Raw genomic sequence first — 27,971 nt, 5'->3', positions numbered from 1 at the left:
AGGAATAGCTCAACCTCCAACAACGGTCCCAATGCTTGTCACCAGGCAGTTTGATACCACCGAGCAGAGCCACTGGTCTTATAGCAAGTTCGAGACCTCCCTTCACAAGCCTCCTACTACACCTCCACGCATGTCGAACCAATTCGAGACTCCGTTGCCGACGCCTCCTGAGTGGCAGGGCCAGCAGTACTCATATCTGCCGGCTTCAGAGGGCAACGTCTTCTCGCAGGCATACGAGACAGGCAATGACGCCTCGGAACCACGCACCACAGATATCCAGACCAAGCAGGAGCCTAACACTGGAGCTGACAACCGCGGGCCCGCGGACCCTCTTGGCCTTCGACAGGTCAAGCAACCCACCCCGGAAGACGAACCTGAAGTCCAACAGCAACAACAACAAACACCGCAAGAGAAGAGACAAGAAAGCGTAGAGAAGACAGTAGAGCCCGTGGCTCAGGATAACATGGCTTCAACGGAGACACAGAGTGTGACGATGGCATCGAACCCGTCACCAGCATCAGGCGACATGCCCTCGATTCAGATTGATAACGATGATGGTTCCTTGAGCAAGGATGAAGATGATGATGTGCTTGACGATGATGATATGCTTGATGATGGAGAAGGCGGCGCCCCCCAGACTGCCGCAGAGCGGACAGCAGCCCGCAGGAAGATGAAGCGTTTCCGGTGAGTCCAACAGTTACCACTGGACCGCAACTTATAAGCTGACCCACGACAGCCTCACACACCAGCAAACTCGGTTCTTGATGAGCGAGTTCGCTAAGCAGCCGCATCCCGATGCCGCGCATAGAGAACGCTTGTCTAGGGAAATCCCTGGGTTGAGCCCACGTCAAGTCCAAGTTTGGTTCCAGAACCGGTGAGTCTGCCAACCAATCTGGGGAACTCGAGCAGCGTACTGACAAAGAACATCATCAGTCGTGCCAAGATCAAGCGTCTCACAGCGGACGACCGTGATCGCATGATCAAGATGCGCGCCGTTCCTGATGACTTTGACAACGTCCAGGCTCTTCACTCTCCCTATGGCGCTGTTCACGGCCTGGGCACTCCTTTGGCTTCGCCCATGGGTTTTGGGGCTCAATCCTACGCTGACCACATGATTCGGCCACTGATGGTGGATGTTCGGAGGGCAGAGGGTGGCGAAGATCACATCTCATCTTCGGGAATGAGCCCAGGCTTTGGTGGCATGGCATACACCCCTCCTGGAGCCATGAGCAGCCCCGACATCCTCTCTCCCATGACCCCCAACTCAACCGGTGACCATCGTTATGGCTACGGCAGCCACCTGTCGCCAATGGGACCCGGCCCCCGTACCTCAAACCCCTTCGCACGACAGGGCGCTCTCGAGAACTCAATGTCGATGCACCGTGGCCAGCCGGCGCGGCCTCTCCAGCCCCTTCAGCTGCGGGAGACTATGTCGAGGTCTAGGTCAGACAACATCCAATCCCCGCTGCGGTCTAGCATGTCATGGAAGGGAGACTCGATCGACTACAGCAGCTACCACCACGGAGCGAGTGGAAGCCCTCAGCTGAGCGGAAGGCAACAATGTCTCTACCAGCCGGATCAGATGAGCGCCTCATCAAGCAGCGGACTCTCCTACGAGTCCGGCTCATATTCTGGTATGTTTTCAGAGCTCCTTTGATATGAAGTGTTACTAACTAGGATAAAGGCAACTCAGCTCACTCGCCCCCAGGCATGAACTACTCAAACTTCCAGTCCGCGCCGCCCAACCGCCTGCGCAGTCGTGCCTCCTCAGGCGCCGTTCCTCTCGGCCTTGACCTCCGCAATCAGTACCGCTCCGTCGGTTCTGTCCCTCCCACAGGACACGCCTCCACCCCTCGTGCCTCATCTGCCCAGTTCGCAACCTCCTCTGCCTACACCTCTAGCTTCCCCTCGGCGCCTCTCACCGCTCCCGTCGACTTCGCCATGCCCCGCACACCCGGTGCTCGTCCCGGTGGCGTGCAGGACTACTCGATGCCTCAGATGAGCGCGCCCATCGCTGCGCCCAATGACTTTTCCCAAGCGTTCCACGCCAGCATGAACACCTCCAACGCGAGGACGCCCATGCGTGACTCTTTCGGCGGCGCCGGCGGTCCCATGCCCCCTCACCCGCACCACGCGGACAGCCAGGGAGCCAGTAGCAGCAGCGAATACCACCAGTCAAGAGGCGGAGAGGAGTACGGACAAGATTTCGCACTCAAGAGGAAACGAAGCTTCAGCGGTGCAGCAGGGCCCGGTCCCGCCCCGGGAGCTCAGGCATACGGAAGCGCGGCATAGAGAATCACATGGGACCACAACAAAACTGGTCAATAAAGATACCCCAAGGGCAAACAGTTTAAGGAAAGGAAGGGAGCAAAAATAAAAAGAGCGATCAAAAAACAACACATGGCAGTTCTTACTTTTTTATTTTGGTTGGGTTGGGAAATCTGCTTTTAGAAAGGCGAGCGCGCTGCTCATACGACACGACATTTTTGTGGCATTTTTGGTTTTTTTATCAGTTTTCGGTTCTTCTCTTCTTCTACTCATGATGGACATCATGTGGCTGATGACAATGGTTTCACAAATCCTGTCTCTTCTCTTCAAAAGGCTATGCACATATTTACTTGTTCACATTTACCCCAAAGAAACATATTCGGGGGATTTTTCTCTTCACTTTTTCCATCTCTTCCGTCGTCTCCTGCTCTCATGTGGGCCTGCTCTATGGGGTCTAAGGCTCCTGATTTCTGTATCTTTGCTCGGAAATACCCCTCAAAACGTATGCTTGTGTGTGTATATGTATCAGGACAGTTTTGGACAAACGTGTTTTTATTTGCGTGGGCTTTGGCAGGAACCTCTTAAAGACCATGTTTTAGTATATGAAATCTACCACTTCATTCTTCAATATTGTCCATCGTATCCATTTGTGATATAACGACTTCTTCTTCTTCCCCTTGGCATTCTCTCTTTGGTCCTCGCCTAACTGCCTGGTGTGGCTGGCTTGGTTGTCAGTTAAGTCATGGGGGCCATTGGGATCTTGGTTGAATCGGAGGACATGACGGGGAAAAGAAGAACAAGAAGAAGAAAATATCCGAAACGGGGGAGGGAAGGAGAGGAGGGGAGGGGGTGAACAAACAATGCGCCGTTCGGCGCCTGTTGCCTCGGTTAGGCACGCATAGACATGGTGGTTTTCTGCCTTTCGCCCCCCTTCCCCCCCCCCCCAGCTTTGGGTGGAGGGGGACCTGTTTGTTGTATTCCTTTTTTTTTTTTTTTACTTTTTGTTATTATTGTTCCTGGTCCTAAGGTGCACGATGAGCCGCTTATGCGACTCCAAGGCGGCGGAAAGCTTGGGAAATCACGTTTGGCGAGAGACATTAGCCGTCATAGCTGCGTTCGAGGTGGTTGACGTAGGAACCAAGGGTGGTGCAAGGCAAGGCTAGCTCTGGCTGAAAACCCTTGGCAATAACAACAGAAGAAGCTGGCGAAACTGCATATGCATCCATGGATCGATCTTGATGGTTTATTTTGCCAACTTACATGCCGGCCGACTGCGTGGGGCGGCACCCTTTGTTACCGATGTGTCTCATACACCATGGCCCTCCGCGGTAAAAATTTCCCAAAATCAAAAACCCTCGCCAGATTCTGTGGGAAGAGAGAGAGAAAGAGGAAGAAAAAAAACAAAAAGGTTAGACGAGAGACATTCTGCAACCGATTGTTGCTGCGGCTTGCGCAAGCGCCATCGTGGGACTCGACTCTCCTCCTCCGCCTTCCCCCGTTTCCCCGATGCCGCAGGATGTGGGGACCAAGCCCGAAATGTCCATGTACCGCGACGTGGTTGGTCCGTTTTGCTTAATTTCGTCCGCATCATCTGGGCCGGCATCATCTCGGCGGCGCCCATTCCCTCCCCCGCCGCCAGGATAAGTGATGGAATCCTTTTTTTTTTTTTTTTTTAAGAGACAGAGCTAAGGAAACAACTAAGGGGAAAAAAAAGAAAGAATAGGCCTCGTCTACCACCAAGTGTGACTATGTTCTCCCCTTGCCTGCGTCAGACAGGGTCTGCCCATGCTCTTTCTACTTCGATCGCGCGCTCACAAAATGTGATTGTTTCTTTAATTTTTTACTTTTTATTTTTTGCAGATTTTACGTGGCTGCCATGTGGTCGCCACGAAAGCAGCCTAACTTTTTCAAACTGCTCGGGGAGGGGTGACTCGCGGGGATGTGGCCCAGAATGTTCCTTTCGTTGGCGCCGCGCACATCCCTTTGCCCCCCCCCTCCTCTTAATGCCATCATCCCACGATACTACAGCGTGGGCAAGGCGTACCGTGGATACCTCTGCATAGGCAAAAAGCAAAAGTCGAACAGCCAGGAGTCAGCTCGTCAGGGAGTTTCACCGAATCATCATGTTGCCATCATCATAAGCCTACTTTCACTTCTCCCTGGCGAGAAGATGATGGGCCCATGTTTGATGGTTGGCGTGACGAGACAGAGAGAGACAGGCAGAGATTACCGAAGATCGTCCCCCCCCCCCCCCCCCCCCCCCCCCCCCCCCCCCGCCACCTCCCACATTCACCCAGGCCGTGGACCTTTTGCATGGTAACGTACGGGGTTCTGGTTCTGGTTCTGGTTCAGGTTCTGGTTCTGGTTCTTGGAGCCACTCACGATCGGGCCCTACGCGTCTTTCCCGCTTTTGATCTGGACTGCACTGAGGGGGTCCTCGACTGGTAGCAACCTGGCTTGTCCGCACCACCGATGAAACTAGACGACACGGCCAAAGGCCATATGTCTTGAGTACTTGGGGCCCGGCCAGCCACAATGATACGGCAGCAGAGGCAACTGGCCAAACAAACACAACGACTCCCCGCTGTGTTGGCCAGATTGAGTTGTAGGCCGATGCTGTCTGCCTTTTCGGTAGGAACGCTCGACGGTTGCACACATGCGCCTTTGGAACTATACACCTCACATGAGCGCCATCAGCATCCGTTGATCCCTGGGCTTATCAGACTATCTGACACCTGCTGAACACGCGCTTGCGAATAGTCGGACGACGGGTCGCATGAATCAGTCTCCCTGTCCGATTGGGAAACCTCGGAGGATGTAAGTCGCGGGACCGCTTGGTCACAGGCAGTAAATGCATGGGTTAGGAACCGCAGCGCTGCGACTTGCATGGCTCTCCGCCCACAAATCACGCAGGCCGCCGTGCTGGCGACACGGTTGACTCATGTCGCGACTTGGTGTCACAGAGACATGTAGTCTATAACGAGCCCAGCGGTGAAATATTCTTCCAACATCCAAAGTCTCGCCTCAATTTCATGATGCAGGAAGTAATGACGATACCAGAAGTCCAACAGAGACATCCTGCGGCCGCCACAATAGTGCGGAGGCGAGTGTTCCACCTTGTACTATGCAGAATAGTCCAGCGATCGTGAGGTCAAATACGAAAAAAAACTGCTTCTTGTGCCTGCTGTCTCAGGACGGCCCCTGTGGATACGTTCCGACCCGCGCACCCTGTGTGACTAGAAGGCTACAGTTTATCCCTCATGGTAGCAGGGCTCAACCAGGCACAAAAGAGTTGTCTCTCCTCGCCCCGGGCAGAAGGCCGCCCGAGTTTTGTGCGTCAGCCCGAGAGCTGGCGAGAGGGCATCGAGAACACGTCTAGGTCCAGCCTCGTGTAACCCACCAAAGACAGCATTGTCGAGTGGTCAGATGCGCTGCAACCCCCGGATTTTCTCACTCGAGAAGGGGGCTGGCTTAACTGTCATCCATGCGAGTTGATCCAAGCAATGCGCTACGCGAGACATTTTTGAACATAGAGTTATTGTCAGCAGCGAGCGGGTAACCTTACCGAGGTGCCACGGAGGAGATTTAGGTAGAGGGCGTGCATAAGGCACGGCTTGTTGCACCAACGAGACTGTCGTTGTGATGGACGGCTCGCACACCAGCTGAGCTAACGCAATTAGTTCCCGAAGCGTCCGATCGGGGGGCGAGGGGGGGAGGGATGTCAAGAGTGACGCTTGGCTCGATGCGTAGTCGGAAGCAGACGGCCGACGGCAGAGATGATCAGTGTGATAAGTGGAGTCGGGAGTTGGGTAAGTCAACTACCATGATTCCAAGTCCTGGTCTGGGGGATCCCGTCTGTGCAATGCGGGGTATAGGACGACTCAAAGTGCAGTTCTTCATGCGCGAACCGATGCAGGGGATCTTTGCTAGTTGTCGTTTGGGCGGCTTATTAGCTGGAACGTCTGGTTGTGAACCAGGCTTTGAAGCTGATCAGCTCGCACGGGACGACCTCAGGCGGAGGAGTTGCCGATGAGCCTGACGAGGGGCATCAGCGGCCCCTCACCCTCAAACCGCCGGCATGGCCAAGACGAAACCGGACCAATCGTGGGTCATGGCCGATATTGCAAGTTGCCATCTATGGGGGGTATCATTTGAGACTGTCCAGGGGTGCAACCAGTGTATGACCAAGTTTGGCTCTCCTGTGCCGTGGAAAAATCCGGCTGTTGGCGATTCTCTCCGAGATGTGATGCTTGTTTTGCTCCGAATGCGACTTCAAAACGGACCGGCGATGCTCGACTCGGGGAGACTCTGTGCTAGTTGTATTTCAAAAGGCAGGGACAGTACATGCAGCCCAATATGTGTGCGTATGCAGCAGCTGGCAACCAGGCACGTTGGGAGTGCAGACTGTCGGTATGTTGTTTGAGGGATTGTGGTTTTAATTAAAGAAACCTGGGGGAGACCAGATTAGGTCTGGGTGCACTGACCTTCGCCGCATCGCATGCTTAATTTCAACGTCTCCGCTGCACAACTTCCTTCACTTGCATAAGTACGGATAATGCCACATAGCTTACGGAATAGTGCCATTTTAAGAGACCAATCCTAGAAGCCACAGTCTTTGTCAAGATACTACGTACACAACTTCATGTTCTACTTGGAAGATATATCGTGTCATACCACTCACGCATAGGAATGTCACCTATCACTGTGAGGTCAATATTCGTCGAACTTTTGTTTTCACTGAATTTGCCTAAATACTTCTCCGGATTATCAGTAAGTGCAATGCCTTGGGTCTAGCCTAAGCACCAATGATTGGCCTATTGCACTGCCTCTTCCTTACATTATAACCATTCTATCCATCATCGCATGAACTCAATTGAGGGCAACTTTTCTCCGTACACACGGCACTGGGCACAGAATACTGCAGCCATGCGTAACGGTTCTCGAGTGATTGGCTGATGCCTTATATAAGTCTTGTGCTAGAATTCAAGACTGAATTTAAGAGGCAGGCCTTTCAGCCAAGGCAGGCCCGGCATATCGTTAAGTTTAGCAATTCCAATAGACGCGTGTAAATAGGCATTTGAACCGGTTTGATTCATGAACAGATGAGGCCAATCTGTCAGTTCTACTCCTTCCGTGACAGCATACCCGCTGATCGACGAATTACACAATATTAACTTTTGGTCCCGAATTCTAGTAGTCGTAGAAACCCTTTCCGCTCTTCTTGCCGAGCCAGCCGGCGTCGACCATCTTACGAAGGTGCACACTGGGCCGGTACTTTGAGTCGCCAGTCTCCTCGTACAGAACCTTCATGATGGCGAGACAGGTATCCAAACCGATAAAGTCCGCAAGCTGCAAGGGGCCCATCGGCACGTTGGTGCCGTTCTTCATGATCGCATCAATAGAGTCCCTATCGCCGACACCAGTTTCCAAGCAAATGATGGCTTCGTTGATGTAAGGCATGAGAATACGGTTGGCAAGGAAGCCTGGAGAGTCGGCCGAGACGGAAGTGACCTTGCCCATAGCCTTGCAGAAGGCGATGGCCTTATCTAAGGTCTCCTGGCTTGTCTGGAGACCGCTAATGATTTCCACACCCTTCTGGATAGGGACGGGGTTCATGAAATGCGTTGAGACGACGCGGGAGCTGGCAGACGTGTCGGTAGGGTCCTTAGTAGTTGAAGCCGCAATGCGGGTGATGGAGATGGAGGATGTGTTGGTAGCAAGAATGGCATGCTTGGGGCAAACCTCGGCTAGCTTCGCAAAGATCTCAAACTTCAAGTTGGGGATCTCAGGAACGGCCTCGATAACGAAATCAACGTCTGACAGCTGATCGATGGATGTCGCCGGAGAAAGCAGAGACCGGGCCTGATCAGCCTGTTCCTGTGTAATTCTCGACTTGGACACATCCTTTGCAAGAAGCTTCTCTGCAGTCCGATCAGTCCGGCGTAGCGTGTATGAGGTGACTCTGTGAACTTACCAGCGAATGCCAGACCCTTATCAAGGGCTGGCTTGGAGGCATCTACAAGGGTCACAGGAACCTGTGCCCTTTGGGCGGCCACAAGGGCAATGCCCAATCCCTACAAAGAGATGGTTAGCAGCTTGATCGCGGATATTCACATGTCAATTGGGAAGCTCACCATCTGCCCAGCGCCAATGACACCCAATCGCTTGACGCCTCCTGTTGCAGACGCAACTCTCGGTGTTGAGCTGAAGCCACGAATTTGGCCAGGCAGCTTCGCTGCGAACCGCACGCGCGCAATTGCAGTCGCCATGATTCTCAAGATGAAGAAGACGTCAGAGGACAGGGATCAGTGGAGGAGTTCAAGATGTCCTTGGGGAGCTAGTGCAGCGTGATGCGACAATCCGTCAAATAGCCAACAGGGTACAATAACTGGATTTAATACTCTGAGGGATAGTATCAAAACCCAATGTCTGATTTGAAGAAGTGAGGAGGAGCAGCAAGGGGATGTCCGAGAGCAGATGTTGTTGAAGGCTCAATGCCGCGACCATGTTCATGACCCTCGGCTAACCTCGGCCTCTTCAGGTACCATCACCGCCACAGTCTGGTCTTATCGCTTAATCTTATCGATACCCGCAGTCACCCATTGAAGCAAGTGGGGCATATACTTTTCCCCAAGTCAAATAGGTACGCGCCTCAACGCGTCCAACGCGTCCTAGTCCCATCTAGTTTAAGCACTTTCAACCGCTGTCGACTGGGGCTTGCGCATGGAGTCAACACCACAACCAAATTCGACTCTGTCATCGTCTTGAGCTCGCCCAAGCCAGCAAAATGGAGCTGCCAGACGGGACGACAGATGTTGTCCACCCGGAAGTTCGGGCGCACATCAACAGTCTTGTTTCTGCCGTAAGTTGAAGCTGGCCCCTCTCTCCGTCCTCTTCAACTGCTCACAATGCGATAGCTTGGTGGTACCAGTGCCGACGATGACGGCCAATACAGGCTCGGTGACGACGCCATCGAAGTCCTCCGCGATTTGAAGAAATGGATTCGATTTTACGACGAGAAAACAAATCGTATGGATGTTGCCCGCTGCATTTCAGAAGCCAATCTCGTTGACGGCGACCTCCTCCACATCCTCGCGGGCTGGCCTGAAAATGCCACCGATAATAAGTTCAGGGCGCGCATCGCACTTGCGTGCTTCGAGATCATGGTGCCTCTCACCTGGCCGCTGGAACGAGACCCCGAACGAATGACCAACAACCACCACCGCCATATCCCGGTCCTCGAATTGGCACAGCTAGCTTATAAGCGAGCCATTATCAACTTTGACGGTGCCCAGATCCTGCATACTGCAGTCCGCGTTGCTCTACCCTCGATGGCAATCACAATCGGTGACCGTACACCTCGCGATCACGGCATTATCAAGCTTGCGCTCTTCTTCCTGCGGAACATTGCTATGATCGCCCCCCCACCGAACGTGAAATACGATGGCGACGAGACTCAGGTTTCCCGCTCCACAACGATAGACGCATTCTCTTTCCAGGACATCTTCATGGTGTTGCTGATGATTGCCTCAAACATGGGGGAAGATTTTCGAACCGAGGATGTGATCGTTATGGAAATTATCTATCACCTTGTCAAACAGGTCAACGTGAAGAAGCTCTTCATGGATGAGCAACAATTGAACAAGGCGAAGGCTCAGGAGCTCTCGGCTATGATGAGCAAAGAGAAGGCTATGCACAATGCATACAACCGCAGGGGGCCTACTCGCCATAACCGCTTTGGCACTATGGTCTGGATGAAGCGAGACGATGGAAGAGTGTCAACTATAACTGGCCAGGACGCACTTGCCGATAGTGCGACTCGACAGCAAAAGCTCGACGAATCCAAAACATTTAGGCCGGCCCGCAGGGCGAGGAAGGAGGAACTAGAACCCAAAGACCTAGGAGCTCCAGTAAAGCTCAATGCCAGAGCGAATGCGCAGCTTCGGACGTTTGTTGAAGATTTTCTTGATGCAGGCTTCAACCCTCTGTTCGAGCATGTTCGGAAATCCTTGGACCGCGAGGCATCACATGTTCTGACCTATCACCGCAGGCAGTTCATGTACTTGGTTGCGTGGTTCTTGGAGGCCGAAAGAGTCCGCAGGAAAAGAAAACAAGACGCGAAGAAGCCGAGTACTGCCGATGAAGTCAGCAGCTTCAACCTCGTGGCTGGTGTGTTGAATCAAGCAATGTTCATCACTCTCACCAAAACAATGCACGATTCCTGGGAGCATAAAGAATGGCCAACCCTGACCGCTGCGATGCGATGCTTCACCCAAATTCTCCTCACAGTCCAGGAGATGGCCGAGTCCGGTAACGAAGACAACGAGGAAATCGCTGAAAACATTCTCAGCCGTCTCTTCTACGAAGATTCCACACACGACCTCGTTGCCAATGTTGTCAGGCAGTACAAGGACCAAGGCTTTGAGTATCTTGATTCTGCGACAGAACTTACGCATCACTTTCTACGTATTTTGGAGGCGTACTCGAAACAAAACGTTGATATGCAGGTCCGGTCTCGCAAGCGGACAAGGCGGAAGAAGAAGGCCGCCCAGGACGCTGCTGGCGTGGACAACATTGACGAGGAAGGGGATGAATCTGCTAATGATGAAGCCAACGCTGAAAAGACATCAAAAGAGCGCAAATTCGACTTCCATCGATTCACTTCACGTTTCACCCCTCAAGGAGTTGTCGATACCTTCGTTGCTTTTACAAAATACTACAAAGATCTCGATGATTCTCAGTTGAAGCGCGCCCATCGCTATTTTTACCGCATTGCATTCAAGCAAGAAATGAGCGTCATGCTTTTCCGCGTCGACATTATACATCTCCTGTACAACATGATCAAGGGCCCTGAGCCTCTTGATAAAAGCTCCGGTATGTTCAAGGAGTGGGAAGAGCTGTCCAAACAGATCATCCGAAAATGCGTACGGAAGATTGAGCAGCGACCTGAGCTTATTATCGAGATGCTCTTCTCCAAGATGCAAAGCACGGCACACTACCTTGAGTTTGGATACGAAAAACAGACCATCTCTTCGTCGCACGCCAAACCTGCCGCAGAACTCGAATTTAAGACTACAGAGGAGAGAGACCAGCAAATCGCCATTGTTGTTGGAGTGCTACTTGATAAAAACCAATCAGATCACATTGCTTGGGTCAAGAAGACTCTTGAATCTGTTGAAGGCGAACGTCGTGCATGGGCGGCAGCTAACCAAGTCATACCTTCCGTTGAGGGCATTGAAACTCCCAGTGAGGAGGCACTAGCAAATGACGGGGCTAACCTGCCCGACCCTTTCAGTAAGTTGTGTTACTTCACCTGGCACTGCCTCGGTCTGCTAACAATTTCTAGCTGTACGCCCAGACGATGATGCCCGCAAGACTGCCATGTTCAAAAATTCCCACCTCCGTCTTCTAATGAAGCTTGTGGGAATGGAAAGACTCGCCCCAACCATCGAGGAGACCCAGCAATCTCTATGGGTCTTCCCTTCTCAGATTACTGCAGACTACCTGCGTGAGAGTATCGACTTCATCAACAAGGCCGAGTTTAATCCACCCGTGTTTGACGATGGCCGTGCCGCTGAAGATCAGCTCCGGCGCAAGAAGGCACCACGGAAACGTGTCGAGTATGATGACGATGACGAGGATATTGATGACGGGTTCCTATTTGAGCCCCTTGGACCGACAGTTCATAAAGCAATCGATGGGCCTGCTAAGAAGCCAAAGAAAAGGCGGCGCAGAAAGGCAAGTGAAGAAGGGGAGGCCCCGAATGACTCGGAATTGGAGGAAAAGGCCAGAAAACGCAGGGAACGTGAGAGAGAGAAAGCGAGAAAGATCAAGAGCGAGGCCTACGTGCACGCAAGCGATGACGAGACGGACGAGGAATACGACCGCGAATTCTTCCTTCGGGAAGAAGCGCAGCGCTCTCGTGTGGCTCGCAACGTGGAGACTGTATTGGCTTCTCACCCGGTCAAGCGAACAGCTGCGGCATTGCTTGCAGACAGCGACGATAACGATGACGATATTCTGGCTACGACCCGAGACACACAATCGACTCGGCCTAGTGCCAGCATGGAATTGGATGCTGGCAGTGGAGATGAGTCCGATGATGCGAATAACCACACTCCTTCGGCATCAAGCCCAAATTCTTCGCAAAGTAAAGGTACAAGAAAGCGAAGACGTTTATCTCCAACAGCCTCTGCAGCAAAGGAAGGGAATAATGAAGACAAGGGGACCGATGCTGACACCGAAGGTGATGAAGATGAAGATGTACCAGCCCCTACGGCAAGGTCGAGAAAACGCACACGGGGTGGTTTTGTAATGGATAGCAGCGATGAGGAATAAATGTGGACAGAACTGGCGTTTGGATCAGTCGGTATCCAGGATTCGGGTTGGACCGATATGCATAGCGTAGGGTGGTTCTATATCAATTTCACGATTTACGTTTTCACCACTGTCATCTTTGAGTGTAAACACCGAGTACATGAAGCATGAGCTGCTACTGGTGACTTGGCAGTATCTACAGTATTTGCCACCATTGGATTGAAGCTTTTCCTTGTTTGATATATGGATAAAGAATTTCCAGTTTGTTCGAGTTGTTTTTTCCGGAGCCTGTATTGTGCGTCATGCGCGGTACTAAATGGAAGGCTGCGGTTGATATCTAGTGATTGTTTCACGCTCCAAAGGCAAGTGAATAAAATACTTCCCTTACCAGGACATTTTCATCAAGTGACACAACTTCATCAAGGCCCAGAAAAGGCAGTCTTAAATCGTTTTTGAACGCAAAATCATTGCAGCGTCTTGATTGGTATCTATTCATCATCATCCGCACCAGCACGGCGCTTGCCCTTCCTCGTCTTCGCACCACCCTTGAAGTGCTTCTTGCCAGCAGACAACTGCACATCTTTGGGGTCGATGCCATTCTCCAGAGCAATCATCGCCCGAGCCTTCCTTCCACTCAGATGCTTCTGTCCCTGTTCAGTGTACTTGTGGCTAAAAGGCATCTTGTAGTGACCGGCACCGCTGGCATTGCCTCCGAAAAAGCCCTTGTCAATCTTTTTGGATTTGGGGCCGGCGGGGAGAACTGCGAGGTCAGACGGCGCGATGGAGATGTCATCGCCTACGAGCGACATGGTATCAAGAGATGCCGCTAGCGCTGCACGTCGCTTCTCTGGCAGATGAGCCGCATCGTACAGCTCACTGTTGAACTCTGGTCCGTCGATAGTGTTGGGTGGCGGCTCACAGTACAGCAGCTTGCCGTTAACGTAATCCTTGAGGATGTAACGGGACGCTCTTGACTCATCAGGCTGACCAAGTCCTTGGGTCGTGAAACCTCTAGCCTTGGCATACGCGGCAAGCAACTCTTGCGCACTAGGGATGCCGGTACCACCCTCCTCCATCGCGCGAGTCTTGATGTTAATACCATAGACTGCCTCGAGGAACGGCTTGGGTATTCTGCGGGCGACCAGGCCTGAAGGGCCAGTGAATTCACGCAATTGGTCAATAGGCAGGACGCCGTTGCAAACGAGGTCCGCCTTGGTGCTTGCGAAGTTAGGGAACACAAGACCAGGACAATCGCACAACACCACATTCTCGCTGAGATGAATGGTCTGGAAATGCTTCGTTTTTCCTGGTGTCGACGAGACGGATACCTTCTTGGCACCAATCAGGGCGTTGATGGTTGAGGACTTTCCGACGTTAGGGTATCCGACAAGGCCGATCTGCAACTTGTGGCCAGGTTCTGGAATTGAGTCATTAGCTTTGATATTCTCCGTTTAGACTTGTTCGCCAACGTACCGGCATTCTCGGGAGCGTGGCTGAGGAAAATGTCCTCCAGCTCCTCCACTGTCAAAATTCTTGTGGCCTCGTCATCAAGATCGGCCTCTGGTTGTGTGGTAGTTGCGCCGCCTTCTTCACCATCCTCGCTCTCTGGTTCTGTCTCTTGGGCTCCCTCCTTTTCCGCAGCTGCCTGCGCTTGTGAGCTGCTACCAGCCTTGGGCTCCTCCGATTCCGACTCCTCTTCATCGCTCTCCATGGACTCCTGAAGCTGTTTTGCAAGGAAAGCGGAGAAGAACTTGTAGGCGATGCGGTTCTCCTGGAGGTACTTCGCCCACATTTTCCGTTGGTTAAGCGTCAACATATCAGCCTTGTTGATAAGAAGAAGGTTCTCCTTTTTGGGGTCGATATCCTTCACGTAGGATTCCAAATCTTCGGATCTAAAGAGCAACGGGTTTCGGGCGTCGACGATCTGAACAACCAAGTCCGATCTCTCAATAACACGCCACAACTGCCTCCAAACTTCGAGGTTCCGCTCGAACGGTGTCATCAACAGGTCGTTGTTTTCCTGAAGTTCTGCAAGTCCGCGACGCCAGTCTAAAAAGCTGTCCCTCTCCCGTCGGTCCAGTTCCTCACGGGTGGTAGACGCATCCCACTTCGGTCTTCTCGGTACCGTCAGGCGTCCCTTGTGGGCCTTTTGCTTGCCAACGACGGCTCTCTCCTCCGCTGAAGATAGAAGATAGGGGTTCTTCTGGTCGGTGTGGATAATTTTGATGTTGTTCATCTTTTCAGCGGTGAAGTCTGTTCCAGCCAACTCCGCTGTCGCAAGGAATTCGTCGAGAGCACCTTGCTCCGTCACCGATCGCATTTTGACCCATGCTGCCTCCTGTCGTTCGTTCGTCAAGTACTAATCCATGGTTAGCAATGTTTTGATGTCGCGTAGTATCTGACTGCAATATTACTTCTTCTCCGGTGGCGTGGTTCACTCTTGTGATGGTGGAAGCCTTCTTTCTGTCGGAACCGCGGCCCTTGCCGAAACGGTCATTCATAAGGGCATTGCCCAGACCGACGGTGTTTTTCGACTTTGCATGCACCATTTTGGCGGTATTATCTTGCTTCAAAGTCTTGCTGTAGAAGAAAGAAAATGCTCGCAAGAGCGACTTGAAAATGAGTAATAGTTGAAGTGGGAGCCGTCGCAAGCGGCTTGAAGAGAATGGCAGTGCCCCGCTGATTAATGGACGTCGCGGGGCAAAAAGTTCCCCCCGCTGCAGGTGAGAAAACCCTGTTTCGGTTCTTATCGATAAGATAAGAAAAGGGTAAAAAAAAAAACCTCCCCACCGCCACTAAGGTGCGCATGCGACCGAGGGGTGAGTCCGTTCGTCCCACACATCGAAGTCTTTGCGGCACTGAACCCAAATACAGTACTATAACGCCCCTTGCCTTGAAGGACATAAATCAGACAATATGGCGAGAGGAAAGTGGATGTAAGTTTTTGCCGCTCATTAACACCTTGCGCCTGCAACTGACTGTTTCTCCTAGCGACAAGAAGAATGCGCAGCATTTCACTCTCGTCCACCGTCCGCAAAATGACCCGCTCATCCACGACGAAAATGCGCCTTCCATGGTGCTCAACCCGGTCTCCCAGAAGGGAGGTTCGAATAAGGGAAAGCACTTGAGCGATCTTGCTTCCGATTTGGGATCTGACGCTGCGAGCATCCGAGAAAACGAAGGAGAGGCTGCAGAGTATGGCGTTTACTACGATGACACCGAGTATGACTACATGCAGCATCTTCGTGATCTGAACCAGGGCGGCAGCGAAGCTGTCTGGGTTGAGGCTTCGGCGACCGCAAACAAGGGCAAGGCCAAGCAACAGCAGTCCCTTGAGGATGCCTTGCGTCAGATGGATTTGGAACACAAGAGCGAGGCCCTTTTGGACGAGTCTGTTCTGCCATCCAAGAACCTACAGCGGACAACCTACCAATCCCAGCAGGATATTCCTGATGCGATTGCAGGATTCCAGCCTGATATGGACCCTCGGTTGCGGGAAGTGCTGGAAGCATTGGAGGACGAGGCGTATGTAGATGAGGACGACGACATTTTCCAGCAGCTGGCCAAGGATTCGCGGGAGATTGACGAGTATGAATTCGAGGAACAGTATGACTATGACGACGAAGATGACGGCTGGGAATCGGATGCTACGGCTAAGCCGAGCAAAGAATACAAGGGCGACGCCGCGCCTCAGCTAGTCCCTGTTGTTGCCGTTGAAGGAGAAGCGCTGCCAGAACACCAGAACGAAGACTGGCTTGAGGACTTCAAGCAGTTCAAAAAGGATCAAAAGGGTGGAAAGCCCCAAGCCAAGGCTGCTCCGTCTGAGTTGCAGTCTTCCATTTGGACCACAACGACTATGGGCGGCCGGAAGAAGAAGAGAAAGGGTGCCCTCACTAACCCATCCACCTATTCGATGACCTCATCATCCATGGTCAGAACGGAACAGCTTACACTTCTGGATGCCCGATTCGACAAAATTGAGGAGGAATACACAAGCGAGATGGGTGACGACATGGCCTCCGTCTCGGAAGTGTCAACGGCGTCCAGCGTGACAGGGCCTACTAGAGGTGACTTCGACAGCATCATGGATGACTTCTTGGGTAGCTATACCAAGCCAGGAAAGAGGACGAACAAGAAGAATAAGGCGCAGACTGGTCTTGAGCAGTTGGATGAGATTAGGAAGGGGCTTGGTCCAGCCCGTCTTAGGTCTAGGGGTTTTTAAGTGAGCAGGGCTGAGGTCTAGATATCTGAGGCATTCGGCGCCATCTAGATGCTAGAGACTGAGATACCCTTCATTTTATGTCAGAAAAACTGCATGGGATGGTTTAATAATGAGCAAACGACAGTTCTACAACGACTTTTGATTTTGATTTTTCCCGTTTCACCGTTATCTAATTACAACTCGCTTGCGTATCGTGACTACATTAAAGACAGATTTCTCATCTGCTCAAGTCAGATAAACGAACAGAAATATTCAATTTCTACATGTGGGTTGAGGCACATTTACTCATCTCAATCCATCATTTTGTGCTCGTTCTCTCAAGGTGCTTCTGTTCGAGGGTGTGCATCTAAGCCCATAAACCCACCCCACTCATTGGAATTTGCGGGGCTGGTCGCGCCAATAGTTAAGCGCGCAGAAAAAACACGCGGTAAACGCAGGCCAGCTCCATCCCAGTTCTCCACTTCAATATCGTGTGCTTGGTCGCTTCCAGTTTGAAGTTCGTGCCGCGACTTCGACATGACGTCGGTCTCTTTTCCACCAAGCAGACCTGACAGAACCTCATCACCTTTTGGAGGATCGACATCGGGTGGCTTTGGAGGTCAGTCTGACGCGGGTCATCAAGGTTTTGGCCTCAATGGGGCTGGTGGCGGTGATGGGAAGCGGCCGAAGCGCAACCACAAGACTCAACCTCTCGAGATGACGACTCTTTCAACCAAACGGAAGGGCGTCAACCCTTTCGACGGCGCGAGCTCAGATGACAATCGCCGACGAAAAACCACCAAAGGAAACACTCAGGGCGAATGGAAGAAGAAAGCTCCACAGGCGCCAGGCGCCAGGTCAAATGGCGCGAAGAAGGGCGCGAAGGGATTCGACACATCACATTCGCGTGGTGTTTTTGGCTCCCAAAACACTGATCTCCGTCAGGTAACAGATTCCACTGATTACGAAACCGACGATGCGAATGGCGAAGCGGCTGGCGACGGAACGCCATACTCCGAGAAGATACTTGCACAGCTTAGGAAGGATGGAATAGCGCCGCCAAAATGGCCGTCCGATCCAGGAAACACCAAGCAAAAGGCCGTGATGGCCAAGTTTAGGGAAGAATACAAATCCTATCGCGACCGCGCGCGAGCCTCTCTAATGCGCGCGGGCTTAATTGACGACCCCGACAAGCCAAAACGACTGGAAGACGCGCTTGTATTCAAAGGCATCTGCGACGCCATGTGCCCCGATTTTGAGAAAATCACGCGTATTACCGAATTCGATGTTCAATCCGCAGAGAAAGATCCCCGAACAACGTTCGCCATAACCTCAAAGATGGTGAAGAAGCTTGCTCGTTCTGCAGCTGGGCAGGAAGCTCCCTTGCCGATGGACGTTAGATCAACTGCGGCACTCCGAAAAACGCTTGACTACCTCATCGACGATCTTCTGCAAACAGACGACAGCCTTCCTGTGATGCATGGCTTCCTCTGGGACAGGACACGTGCGATTCGGCGCGACTTCATCTTCCACTCGATGATGACTCCCGAAGAAATGAAGGACCAAGTGTACTGCCTCGAGACGATAGCAAGGTTTCATGTCACGTCTCTGCACTTGCTCTCTCAAGAAGGGTTTACGCCGGAAGACTTCTCGGAACAACAAGAAATTGAACAGCTGGGCAAGTCTTTGCTCTCGCTCATGTTTGCTTACGACGATTGCAAACCACACGACGTCATTTGCGAAAACGAAGCAGAATTTAGAGCATATCACCTACTCTTTAGTGCGAATAAGCCGAACATTCTCGACGATGTCCAAAAGGAGTGGGGAGATTCTCGATTTTGGGCAGACTCCGACGAAATCAGGACAGCCGTGTCCCTCGTTGAGAGTTTGCAGAGCGCTGTCGACTTCCATGGCCCCTTGGGTTCTGGACCGTCTATGGCCATCTCGGGTGCGCACCGAACCTACTTTAAGATTGTTGAGAGCCGCCAGGTGTCCTACACAATGGCCTGTTTTGCGGAGATTCATATGGGCCAATTGCGTCGCTCGGCCCTCCGTTCTTTAAAAAAGGCATACACCAGGCCACGAAACGGAGCGAAAGATATTACACCCTCTATACTGAATCGATTCCTTCATTTCGACACGGAATCCCAGGCTATCGAATTCGCCGAACAGCACGGGCTGGCCTTTGTCGATGGAGAATCCCCATCTGGCGAGCTGATCAAATACCTGGACACCTCAAACCGCTTAACATGGCCCAGAATTCATCATAGCTTTTCCCGAGAGCTAGTGGAAAGGAAGCGCGGGTCCCGTAGCCTTTCGGACGTCATTCACAGCACTATCCCAGACGAATCATCGAAGATCGATAAAACCCCTTTTGCATCCAGCAACAATGGGTTTACTAGCAACACTACGACATTCAAGCCTCCTCAGAACCATACGCCCTTTGGGACGGACTCCACATCGACTAGCAACGGGGCTTTCAAGTCCCCTTTCGCGTCTTCCCAAGGAACTACATCTACGAACCTAACGGGAATGCCAACATTCGACAAAGGTAAAGGACTCTCTTACCAATATTTACACTGCTGCCTTGTCTCATTATACCCCTTCGGCATACCTCTGCCTCACCTTTCACGACTTGTTATCTTCAGCCTCCAAGCACTCCTCTTCAGCCACCTGTAGATACCGCAGCAACAAATGCGAGCATCGCAGAACAAATCGATTCTTTGGTCTGATCGCTATAATACCGCGCTGTGCAAGGTACTTCGGTTGGTATAAGCAAAAGGAAGAATACTTGGTTGGCATACCATCACCATTGGCAAATCTAGCTCAAGCTAGGGGTATAAACTCATCATATGGATACAAGCTAACCTCGCATAGCACCCGATGGCCCCAAAACTGGTGCTGTACCTTCAAGCCCATTCAATAACCCCTTCTCTGCTTCGAAGCCCTCTTTTGGACCAGGGAATTCTTTTACAACAAACCAAGCAGCTGCGTCAACAGCAACAATGCCTGCTTCAAATCCGTTCTCTGCGAATCCTAGCCCCTTTAGCCAAGCTAGCAACAATGCTCCCGTAAGTGGCAGCCCATTCGCATCAGCAACCCAGCCGAACGGGGCTACAAAAACGCCCGAGCCCGGTCTTTCGTCTTTTGCATCTCCAGCCTTTGGACCCAGCACGCAGCAGAAGAGTCAGGACAACAGTCAGGCTGCCCAGCCGAAGCCGGCAGCACCACCTAGTAATGCCTTTTCGCCGGCGATTACTGTCACACCCCCAACACCACAATTTCCCCTGTCAGGTGCAGCCAGTGCTTCAAAACCACCAAGTCCATTTGCGGGGAGCACAACTGGCACGGCCCCGGCCTCGTCCCCTTTCTCTAGCACATCATTCCCACCACCTACTAAGCCGGCTGAAACGGGACAACCTCTCGCATCCGCTCCAGGCGCGCAGATCTCAGCACCCCCGAAGATTGAAGAGCCAAAGTCAACTGCTGTGCAAAGTCCCTTCAGCGCCTTGGCATCACCAGAACCACCCCGTCAAGCTCCGAGCTCCGAGACGCTTCCGGGTCAGTCTGCGTTGCCATCGTTCTCATTTCAGCCAAGTAATGCGCCCCCAGTCTCAAAGCCAATGCCTGCAAGCCAACCGAGTCCTCTCCCTGGCGCTGCCACCACAGCTCCAGCAGCAGGCTTGACATTTGCTCCAACACATCCCCCTAAAGCTCCAGTACATGAACAACGCCCCAAGCAAGATGTTATGGGAGACTTTGCTAAATGGTATGTTACGGGGGACAACGGGTTGATACACGAATTTGAAAAGTTCATTGTTGAGCAAATCGTCTCCAATGCCTTTGACCAATACCATAAAGAGGAGGAGGAAAGGAAACGCAAAGAAGAGGAGGAAAGAGACTTGGCGGAGGCACGGAAATTTCAGGTTTACAACCTCTCCCTTAAATACTTTTACCGCTGGAAGAAGGTTGCGCGGGAACTTCGGCTTAGCAAGCTCCGTCGACAAGAGAGAGAAGAATATAGGAAAGCTCAGATGGAAATGCGAGAGGAGGAAACAAAGAAGAGGAAGAAGGCCGCTCGAGTCGCTGAAGCGCGACGAAAGGCTTTGGAGAAGAATGGTGTCGACCCGGTCGAGGAGCTGCGGGAAATACTGCAGCTCAAAAAGGGCAACGAGCCACAAGAAGACCTCCAGGCTGAGGCAGAAGCTCTGTTCGCAACGGGCATCCTTTCTGGAGTCGCAAACGAGCGCGCAGCGATCGATAACGTCATACAAGCGCCTTCGATTACCCAAACGCTTGAGACATCTTCGCCGCCTCCATCAAGATCTTCAAAGAGCTTGTCGCAGTCTGTTTCGGCAGCCAAGCCGTGTGGTGCGAAGACGCGAGCTCTGCGGGAGGAATTTAGCAGCCGGAGCAGCAACTTTCGCAGGTCTCTGCCGCCCATGTCAGCGCATTCATCATCCTCGCGGTTCACTCCGTCTGAATCACCACAAAAGCGCGTCAGCAAGGTGTCTGACCGCTGGCGTCTGAAGGCCATGGGATTGGTGACGATGCCGGACGGGTCTGCGCTTCCGGAAGCAATCGCAAACGAAATGCGGTACAACGGCAAGCGGTACTCTGGCCTCGGCTCCTTTGGACTGGACGGTACCGAGCGACGGAGCCGAAGCGTGTCTGCGGATCTCAATCACGCAGCCGAGGCACGCCTCCGCTTCTCGCAGTCGCTGAACGGCAGCAGCGGTGCAGCCACACAAGCGAACGGGACATCTCCGCTTAGCAAGAGGAAGCGGTCCCTGGACGACGACAAGGAGGCGACGGTAGCAGAAGAGACGCGTGTAAAAAAGAGACCATCTAGCAACGCCGACATTGAGCGGATACTGCGCGAGGCAAGGGAGAATCTGGAGTCGTTACGGAGTTCGAGGGTGGATCTTGACGAAGGGGCGGAATGGTTCAGGGAACAGAACGAGATGATGCAGGCGGAGGAAACGAGCAGGGCCAGCTCGCCGTGGAGCAAAGGAGGAGGAGGAGGAGGAGGACGTCAGTGAAGCGGTGCAATGCATAAGCGCAAAGGCGTTCAAGGGCTTTATCTTTTCTTTGGAGTGCGTGCGGCTGGTTTGGGTTGTTTACAAGTCATGTTTTCATTTTATTGCTTTCCAGGTAACAAATCACGGGCTTTAAAATACCCTAGAAAGAAGAGACTGGTTTTGGATTGTCCTTCCAAATGACGGGTGAATGTAGGCCTTTTCTTTTTTCACCGTGTACAAGATTTATGAAAAGGGAGTGTTTATCTCAAGTGTTTGACGCAGGGGCGAAGGGAAATGGTTTCCATTTGAATGTGCAATTACATGCTTCTCATTATTGATTGACCAAGTGATGATTGGTATAACTTAAATATTTGACTTGCCATACTGCCAATGATGAACTGACTCCCGTCCCGCCCACTTTGTATCTCCCCTTAACGCCTTCTCGCTTCGAGATGAAACGAGAAAAAAAAAAAAAAAAACACCTCGAGATCTCAAATATGCTATCTTTTCTTATGCGGCGGCGGCGGCGGAAACGACGTCTGAATCTTTTGGCTCTCTACTGGACTTCCGTCGCCGAGGGACGTAACCCTCTTCGGCAGCGGCCGCGCCAGGTCCCTCATGATGACGGGGATCGTCCTCGTCGGCTCCGTGGCCGGCAGCGAGTCTATCGTCGCAATGTTCCGTGCAGGCGCGGGCCAGCCGGCCTGGCTCAGGAGCGGACTGGCAGTGTTCCCTGACGTAGGGGATGAATACGTCGTCATGGTCGCTGGGCTGAAAGCGGCGGCGTGGCCCATTGACGGGGTTGACATGCCGTGTTCGGAGGGCACGTAGGGTCTCAGCGGGAGGAGGGGGGCTGCTGAGGTCGTGGAGCTCGGGGTGTAGTCTTCCTGGGGGGACATGTTGTGTCGTGGAGAGTGAGCTTTCAGGGGCATGATGGGGAGGCTTGTTTTGATGTTCGCTAGGGGCACGGCGTCTTTGTGTAGGCCCTTTTTATCTGTGAGTGGTGTAGGGCTGGAGCTTCGGAATGAGTAGATTGCATTGTGCGATATCCAGGGATCCGCCGTCGCAGAGGTGCTGGACATGTCCTGGTGTTGCTGCTGCTGCTGCTGCTGCTGCTGGACGCGACCCTTTTCGCTGCGTACTTCTTCACCCTCTTCGATGGGGAAGAAGTTGGGTGTTTTTGGTGTGAGATGTGTCTGACACCGGAAAGATAGCGAGGAGGCTGGACGGTGACCCTTTGCCCTCCGTGAGAGTTCGGGGTTGATGCCCCTTCCTGCCCTCGCCCTGCGCTTGCGGTACTGGATGAAGATACAGCCGGCCGCTAATAGAAGCGCGACTACCACTCCCACAACGATTCCTACAATGGCTGTCATGGGGAGGCTTGGCTTGTCATCTTTGGAGTCTTTGGCTTGGTCTATAGGGTTGACTGCTGTGATGACGCCTTTTGTGAAGACGGTCTGGTTGAGGCCAATGACCTTGCCTGGGTCTGGTCTTTGTCGGCAGCCTGCCTCAAGGGCAACCAGATCTGACGGCTGTTAGAGGATGCGACTTGAGCGTCTAGAAGCGTGATAACGTACAGTTTGCCAGGTAGTAGTGCTCGCCGCCGGCCCTGACGCAGGACAGGCACTTGTCGTATGCGGAGCCGAGCATGGAACCGCCGTCCGCATCGCAGTACGAGAACTGCCCTGACTTTGTCGGATCCAGCTCACCATCGATGAGTGCAGCTTCGAGACCACCACACGCGGTGGACGTCATGCACGGGTTGGAACCCACGCCAGTGGCGTTCGGGTATCCAAAGATGCAGTAGTCGAAGGAGTATCTCATGTTATCTGGACCGTACAATGAGCCCCGAAGCCAAAGACTGTCATGATATAACAAAATGCCGACTTACACAGGAACCAAGACTGGTCGTTCTCATTGCCCTTGACATAGTTGCTGTCCTGCAAACAACTAACGCATTGCTGGAACTTGCGTCCCGGGGGCTCGGTCTGGTACTTGCCGTCCACGCAAGTTATGTCCTTGTTCCTCGTATTTGACGAGTTTGGGTCCGAGTAGTCAAGGTCATTCGAGTCAAGGCAAAAGGACGCGCATGGCGAGTCCGGAGTGACCTGTAGACCCGAGACATACGACGGGATGAGTGTGGTAAGGAGGACGAGGGCGGATCGGGCGGCCATTGTGAGTCGTCGCCTCGAAGAAGATCCAAACGAGTGTTGATTAACAGAGAAGGTTGCAAGACTCCAGGCCTCGCAGATTACAATGAATAAAAGAAGGCAAAGGAGTGGTATCTTAACAACGTGACATTAGGTAACGCTCAACTGTACGCCGGCATAGAACACACACGCACACAAACAAACATACACGAGAGACGAACGAAGTTTCCGCGAGGTCTTGGGGTCTGGGCCCGAGAACGTGATATAGTTCCCGGCCGAGTTGGTCACACACAATCGCGACAGGGGACGTCTGCAGGAACAGATGAATGGCAAGGTGATGGTCTCAAGCCGCCCGCAGGACGCACGATGCAGACCTATAGGCAATATTCCGAATGTACGGGGAAGAACAAGGCCTCATCAACGCAGCCAGATACAAACGAGAAAGCCGGGACTGGGTCTGTGGCGCTGCCGCCCATCTCCTCGACCCGGTGGAACGAGTGCGCCATCATCGGCAGAGGGTGTGGTGATGTCGACCTGGACGGGCCAATGAGCTACGAACATAACTTTCCTGTGAAAAGGACAAACAAGTGGACGGGTCTAAAGGTCAGCATAGCAAACGTCGCTTGCCAAGGTGACGGATCTTGTCTGCTGTGATTCTGCTGTTCTGCTCGGCTGACGAACAGCACATATCACCGATACAAGCGCCAGAGTCTCGGCACCTGCAGGATATCGGTGGTGCGTTGCAACCTCTCAGGTACAGACAGCTAGCAGAAGCCCGACTGGGGCTCGCATGCGCCGTGCTCGCCAGATGGGGTAGTGGCGGCATTCAATAGCGTGCTTCCTACACAGACTTCTGTGTCTTTCCGGGTCTGCCTGGCGCGCTGGCGGATGCAGAGTCTGTGATGACAGCGGCGGCTGCCAGATGGGACTGGTGGGTTAGTGAGCAAAGGGGCCAATTGGAAGGCAGCGTTTGATGGTGATGCTGGCTTGATGGTTGGTTGGTTAGGTTGATGGAAAGAAGGTGACAAACACCTCTCCTTTGGCTCTAGCACGGGCGCTTACCCGTCACTTGCTGATGTACTACATAGCATAGGCTCTTTCCTCCCCTGCCCTTTTCCCAAAGGTTCCCCACTCAAAGCCGTGGGCTCGGTTCAGTTGGTCCCACTGCGGGACATCAAGTGGGGGGCATTGTGGTTGGTCTCGGCCATTGATCAGTCAGTCAATGCTTCCTTAACCGTTCAAGATTTCGATTCAATGCCATTGTTGTGGCATTGCCATCCTAGCCTGCCCTTCCCCCTTTTACTACACTTTAATTATTAGGGGTTGAACTGCTCCCTAACTCCAGGGTTCCCTACCCAACATGAAGCTCGATGTCATTAAGGAGCTATCCACGATCGGCAACTCAAGTTACTGAGCCGACCTTTTTTTTCTGGCCTTAAACTCAGAAGCTTGTCGGTTTGCATCATTGACAGCTTCCGTGATGGTTGTTTGTCATTCGTGATACCCGAAAACTCTATCTCACGCTCTTCATCCAATTCCCTTGCACAATTCAACGTTGCTTACAACATGCTTCAATGAATCTTCTTTTGTCATTTGTCTCATGATCAGTAACTAACGACAGGCTTTTGAGTTTGCCATCGCGAAAAAATGCATCGCCTTCGAGTGTATTATTCCCCCCAGACGCCTGCAAATAGAAGCAAACCCCCAAACAATAGCGGGAAACCCTTGATTAGGCTTCCGGCTGTGCATCTCTGTATCCTAATGCGTTTCCAAAATGGCGCTGTCTCGCTGTGATTTTTCTCCGATAATATAACAAGAAATACGATTACCGAAATTAGTTTCCGTCTTCCGTCGTCGGCCGACTCAACTGGGTTCAGCTGATGATTACATCTCGGCCGGTGACTGAATATTGTGTTTGATAGAGGCACCTGCCCTGCGGGCATCTTCCGTGGAAAACCATCTGCCCTCCGCCAGCGACGCTGGTGGCACCCCCGGGTGCCGTGAGGTTGAAGTCGCCCGTCTTGAGGAGCATGCGCGACGGCCGCCTGTAGGGGCCCTTGATGTTCCTGCTCGTCGCGTAGTTGACGTTATAGTTGTCCGAGTTGAAGCAGAAGCTGCTGAAGAAGAGGATATACAGCCCGTCGTCGGTCCGCACCAGGTCCGGCGCTTCGACGAGCGGGCCATCGGCGTCCGTCCTATCCAGGACCTGCACCGGGTCGCCAATCTTGGTGATCCCGTCGGCCTCGACCTCTTGCAACATGATCGGCGTAGGAACCAGCGGCTTGACGCCATTGTTGCAGTCGCCGCCGTTGCCGATGTTGTTCCCGTCGATCTTGTAGAGCACGTAGCGCTTCTTGCTGGATTCGTCGTAGAAGCCCGCGGCGTCGATGGCGCCGCCCTGGTCGAACGGACACACCCACGGCTCCTTGGTCGGTCTGTACGGCCCCGTGACGTCTTCGGAAATGCCCACGCCGATGCAGTGTCGGCCACCGCCGTCCTTGACCTCGCCAGAGTAGTACATGATGTAGGACCCGTTGTCCAGCCGCCTCACGTCCGGCGCCCAGGTGTTGCTGTTGGTCGTCCAGCCGCCATCCGGCAGGGGCTCGGTGTCGAGCCACTCCCACGAGCCCGAGATCTGGGAGGCTTTGGCGACTTGGAGTTTCTTGCCGTTGCCGCTGGTCGCAAAGGAGTACCACAGACCGTCGGCGGCCTGGATCAGTGCCGGGTCTGGGAAGTCGAGGTTAAGTCTCGGCTCGATGACGCTGGTGTCTCTATCGAGGACGTAAAGGGGGTCGACCGGCACACCCAGAACAGGCTGCAAACCGGCCAAGCAGAACAGACCCGCGGCAAGCCATGAACATTGCCGTAATGATGTCGTTGAAAACATTCTTCAAAGCTGAAGATTATGATGAACCCAAAAGGGATACAATTATGTATAATGTATCTCAAAAGAGACCAGGAAAAAAACACAAAAAAAGAGTCTCTTGAGCAAACAGAAAACAAAGCTGCGTCTAAGAGTAACACGCTGGGATGCTGAAGCTGACGTGTCTTGTTTCTTCTCTCAAGGAATTGGACGGTCTATTAGCTACCGACAACCAAGTACACATTAATTCAAAAGGCAAAGTTGCTTCCGTCATGAATGTCATAGCATACTTCGAGAAGCAGAAGAAACGGCCTCGAGGTGCGTGCGAGCGAGCCCGTTCTTGTACTCGCGAGAGAGCTCCGAGACAGGAAAAGCTTGGAAGTTGGGAAAGACTTTGAACGCCGAGCTCTCTCTCTTACACACACACACACACACACACACACACATACATACGTACATACACTTACACACTCCACCCGCATTTACAGTGGTAATCTCACATTCCGCATTGCCCAGTCACTGAGCTTGCTGGTGGGTTTGTTCCATTCACGTCAAAGCAGATGCTTGAAACAGGTGGGCCGGGGGTGTGAGAAGGGGAAAAAAAAAGTGTGCGTGGCAGCATCTTGCTCGACCAGATTTCCCAACGAGGAAAAGAAGCTAGAGCCTCTCTCTCTTTCTCTCTCTTAGTGTACACCGCTGCTCAACTCCTCTTTTTTTTTGTTTTTTTCGATCGTCGTTCAGCTGAACCCCTCGAGGTACCTTTTGTTAACAAAAATTTACTTCAATTACTTGCGGTCCACCTGGTTGTGCTTACAATTTTTTTCTCCTAGGGCTGGGCGCGCGTCAGACATGTGGTCAGACAGCAATCCTTTTTAGGCTTCTGCCCGTAACCCTTGCGTAGCTGCCGTCCGCCTTGCAAGGATTGCATGCGTCCAGAAGCCGTCTCCTTAACCGGAAATGGCAGCAAAAAGTCCACTCTTGTTCTACGTTTGTCGTCATGGAGGCTCTAAGTCGACTTTCAACCGGGATGTCGGATGTGACGGGGGTGTCGGGGGAGTTGACGGGCGATCGTCAACTGGGGCGGTGGCGGCCCCGCTAATCCCGGCATGGGCGAAGCTGGGCGCGAGGGATGAGGCGCGACCGTCAATCAA

At 52.7% G+C, this 27,971-nt stretch overlaps 8 protein-coding genes across 8 annotated transcripts; 4 read left to right on the top strand and 4 right to left on the bottom strand.

Annotated features, from left to right (window-relative positions):
- Positions 1-31: 31 nt before the first annotated feature.
- On the top strand, positions 32-2,292 carry CTRU02_201875 (Homeobox-leucine zipper protein HDG11; the record flags this gene model as incomplete). Its single annotated transcript, XM_036725229.1, has 4 exons — positions 32-684; positions 737-874; positions 934-1,634; positions 1,685-2,292. The coding sequence occupies 4 exons, from the start codon at positions 32-34 to the stop codon at positions 2,290-2,292; spliced, it is 2,100 nt and encodes a 699-aa protein (XP_036582907.1).
- Positions 2,293-7,458: 5,166 nt separating this feature from the next.
- On the bottom strand, positions 7,459-8,537 carry CTRU02_201874 (3-hydroxybutyryl- dehydrogenase; the record flags this gene model as incomplete). The annotated part of the gene is made up of 3 exons (XM_036725228.1): positions 7,459-8,189; positions 8,243-8,342; positions 8,403-8,537. The coding sequence occupies 3 exons, from the start codon at positions 8,535-8,537 to the stop codon at positions 7,459-7,461; spliced, it is 966 nt and encodes a 321-aa protein (XP_036582906.1).
- A 518-nt stretch (positions 8,538-9,055) lies between these two features.
- CTRU02_201873 (topoisomerase 1-associated factor 1 (timeless protein)) lies at positions 9,056-12,606 on the top strand (the record flags this gene model as incomplete). Its single annotated transcript, XM_036725227.1, has 3 exons — positions 9,056-9,130; positions 9,186-11,562; positions 11,615-12,606. 3 exons carry the CDS (start codon positions 9,056-9,058, stop codon positions 12,604-12,606), a joined length of 3,444 nt encoding a protein of 1,147 aa, XP_036582905.1.
- A 467-nt stretch (positions 12,607-13,073) lies between these two features.
- On the bottom strand, positions 13,074-15,332 carry CTRU02_201872 (ribosome biogenesis gtpase; the record flags this gene model as incomplete). Its single annotated transcript, XM_036725226.2, has 3 exons — positions 13,074-14,002; positions 14,059-14,944; positions 15,000-15,332. Coding segments are annotated over 3 exons (2,148 nt in total), but the record flags the coding sequence as incomplete, so codon positions are not given.
- Positions 15,333-15,501: 169 nt separating this feature from the next.
- CTRU02_201871 (Protein LTV1) lies at positions 15,502-16,807 on the top strand (the record flags this gene model as incomplete). Its single annotated transcript, XM_070203942.1, has 2 exons — positions 15,502-15,521; positions 15,577-16,807. 2 exons carry the CDS (start codon positions 15,502-15,504, stop codon positions 16,805-16,807), a joined length of 1,251 nt encoding a protein of 416 aa, XP_070062524.1.
- A 516-nt stretch (positions 16,808-17,323) lies between these two features.
- On the top strand, positions 17,324-21,828 carry CTRU02_201870 (80 kD MCM3-associated protein (GANP/Nin1/mts3/eIF-3 p25 family protein); the record flags this gene model as incomplete). Its single annotated transcript, XM_070203941.1, has 2 exons — positions 17,324-19,337; positions 19,664-21,828. The coding sequence occupies 2 exons, from the start codon at positions 17,324-17,326 to the stop codon at positions 21,826-21,828; spliced, it is 4,179 nt and encodes a 1,392-aa protein (XP_070062523.1).
- Positions 21,829-22,307: 479 nt separating this feature from the next.
- Positions 22,308-23,981, bottom strand: CTRU02_201869 (LPXTG-domain-containing protein; the record flags this gene model as incomplete). The annotated part of the gene is made up of 3 exons (XM_036725224.1): positions 22,308-23,332; positions 23,385-23,636; positions 23,699-23,981. The coding sequence occupies 3 exons, from the start codon at positions 23,979-23,981 to the stop codon at positions 22,308-22,310; spliced, it is 1,560 nt and encodes a 519-aa protein (XP_036582902.1).
- A 1,849-nt stretch (positions 23,982-25,830) lies between these two features.
- Positions 25,831-26,844, bottom strand: CTRU02_201868 (glycosyl hydrolase family 43; the record flags this gene model as incomplete). The annotated part of the gene is made up of 1 exon (XM_036725222.1): positions 25,831-26,844. The coding sequence occupies one exon, from the start codon at positions 26,842-26,844 to the stop codon at positions 25,831-25,833; it is 1,014 nt and encodes a 337-aa protein (XP_036582900.1).
- Positions 26,845-27,971: the final 1,127 nt, after the last annotated feature.

This window comes from Colletotrichum truncatum (assembly GCF_014235925.2).
Source record: "Colletotrichum truncatum strain CMES1059 chromosome Unknown Contig_0001, whole genome shotgun sequence".
In the NCBI taxonomy this organism is placed as follows: domain Eukaryota; kingdom Fungi; phylum Ascomycota; class Sordariomycetes; order Glomerellales; family Glomerellaceae; genus Colletotrichum; species Colletotrichum truncatum.
The sequence above is the reverse complement of the archived record's forward strand: the minus strand, read 5'-3'. Positions and strand labels throughout refer to the sequence as shown.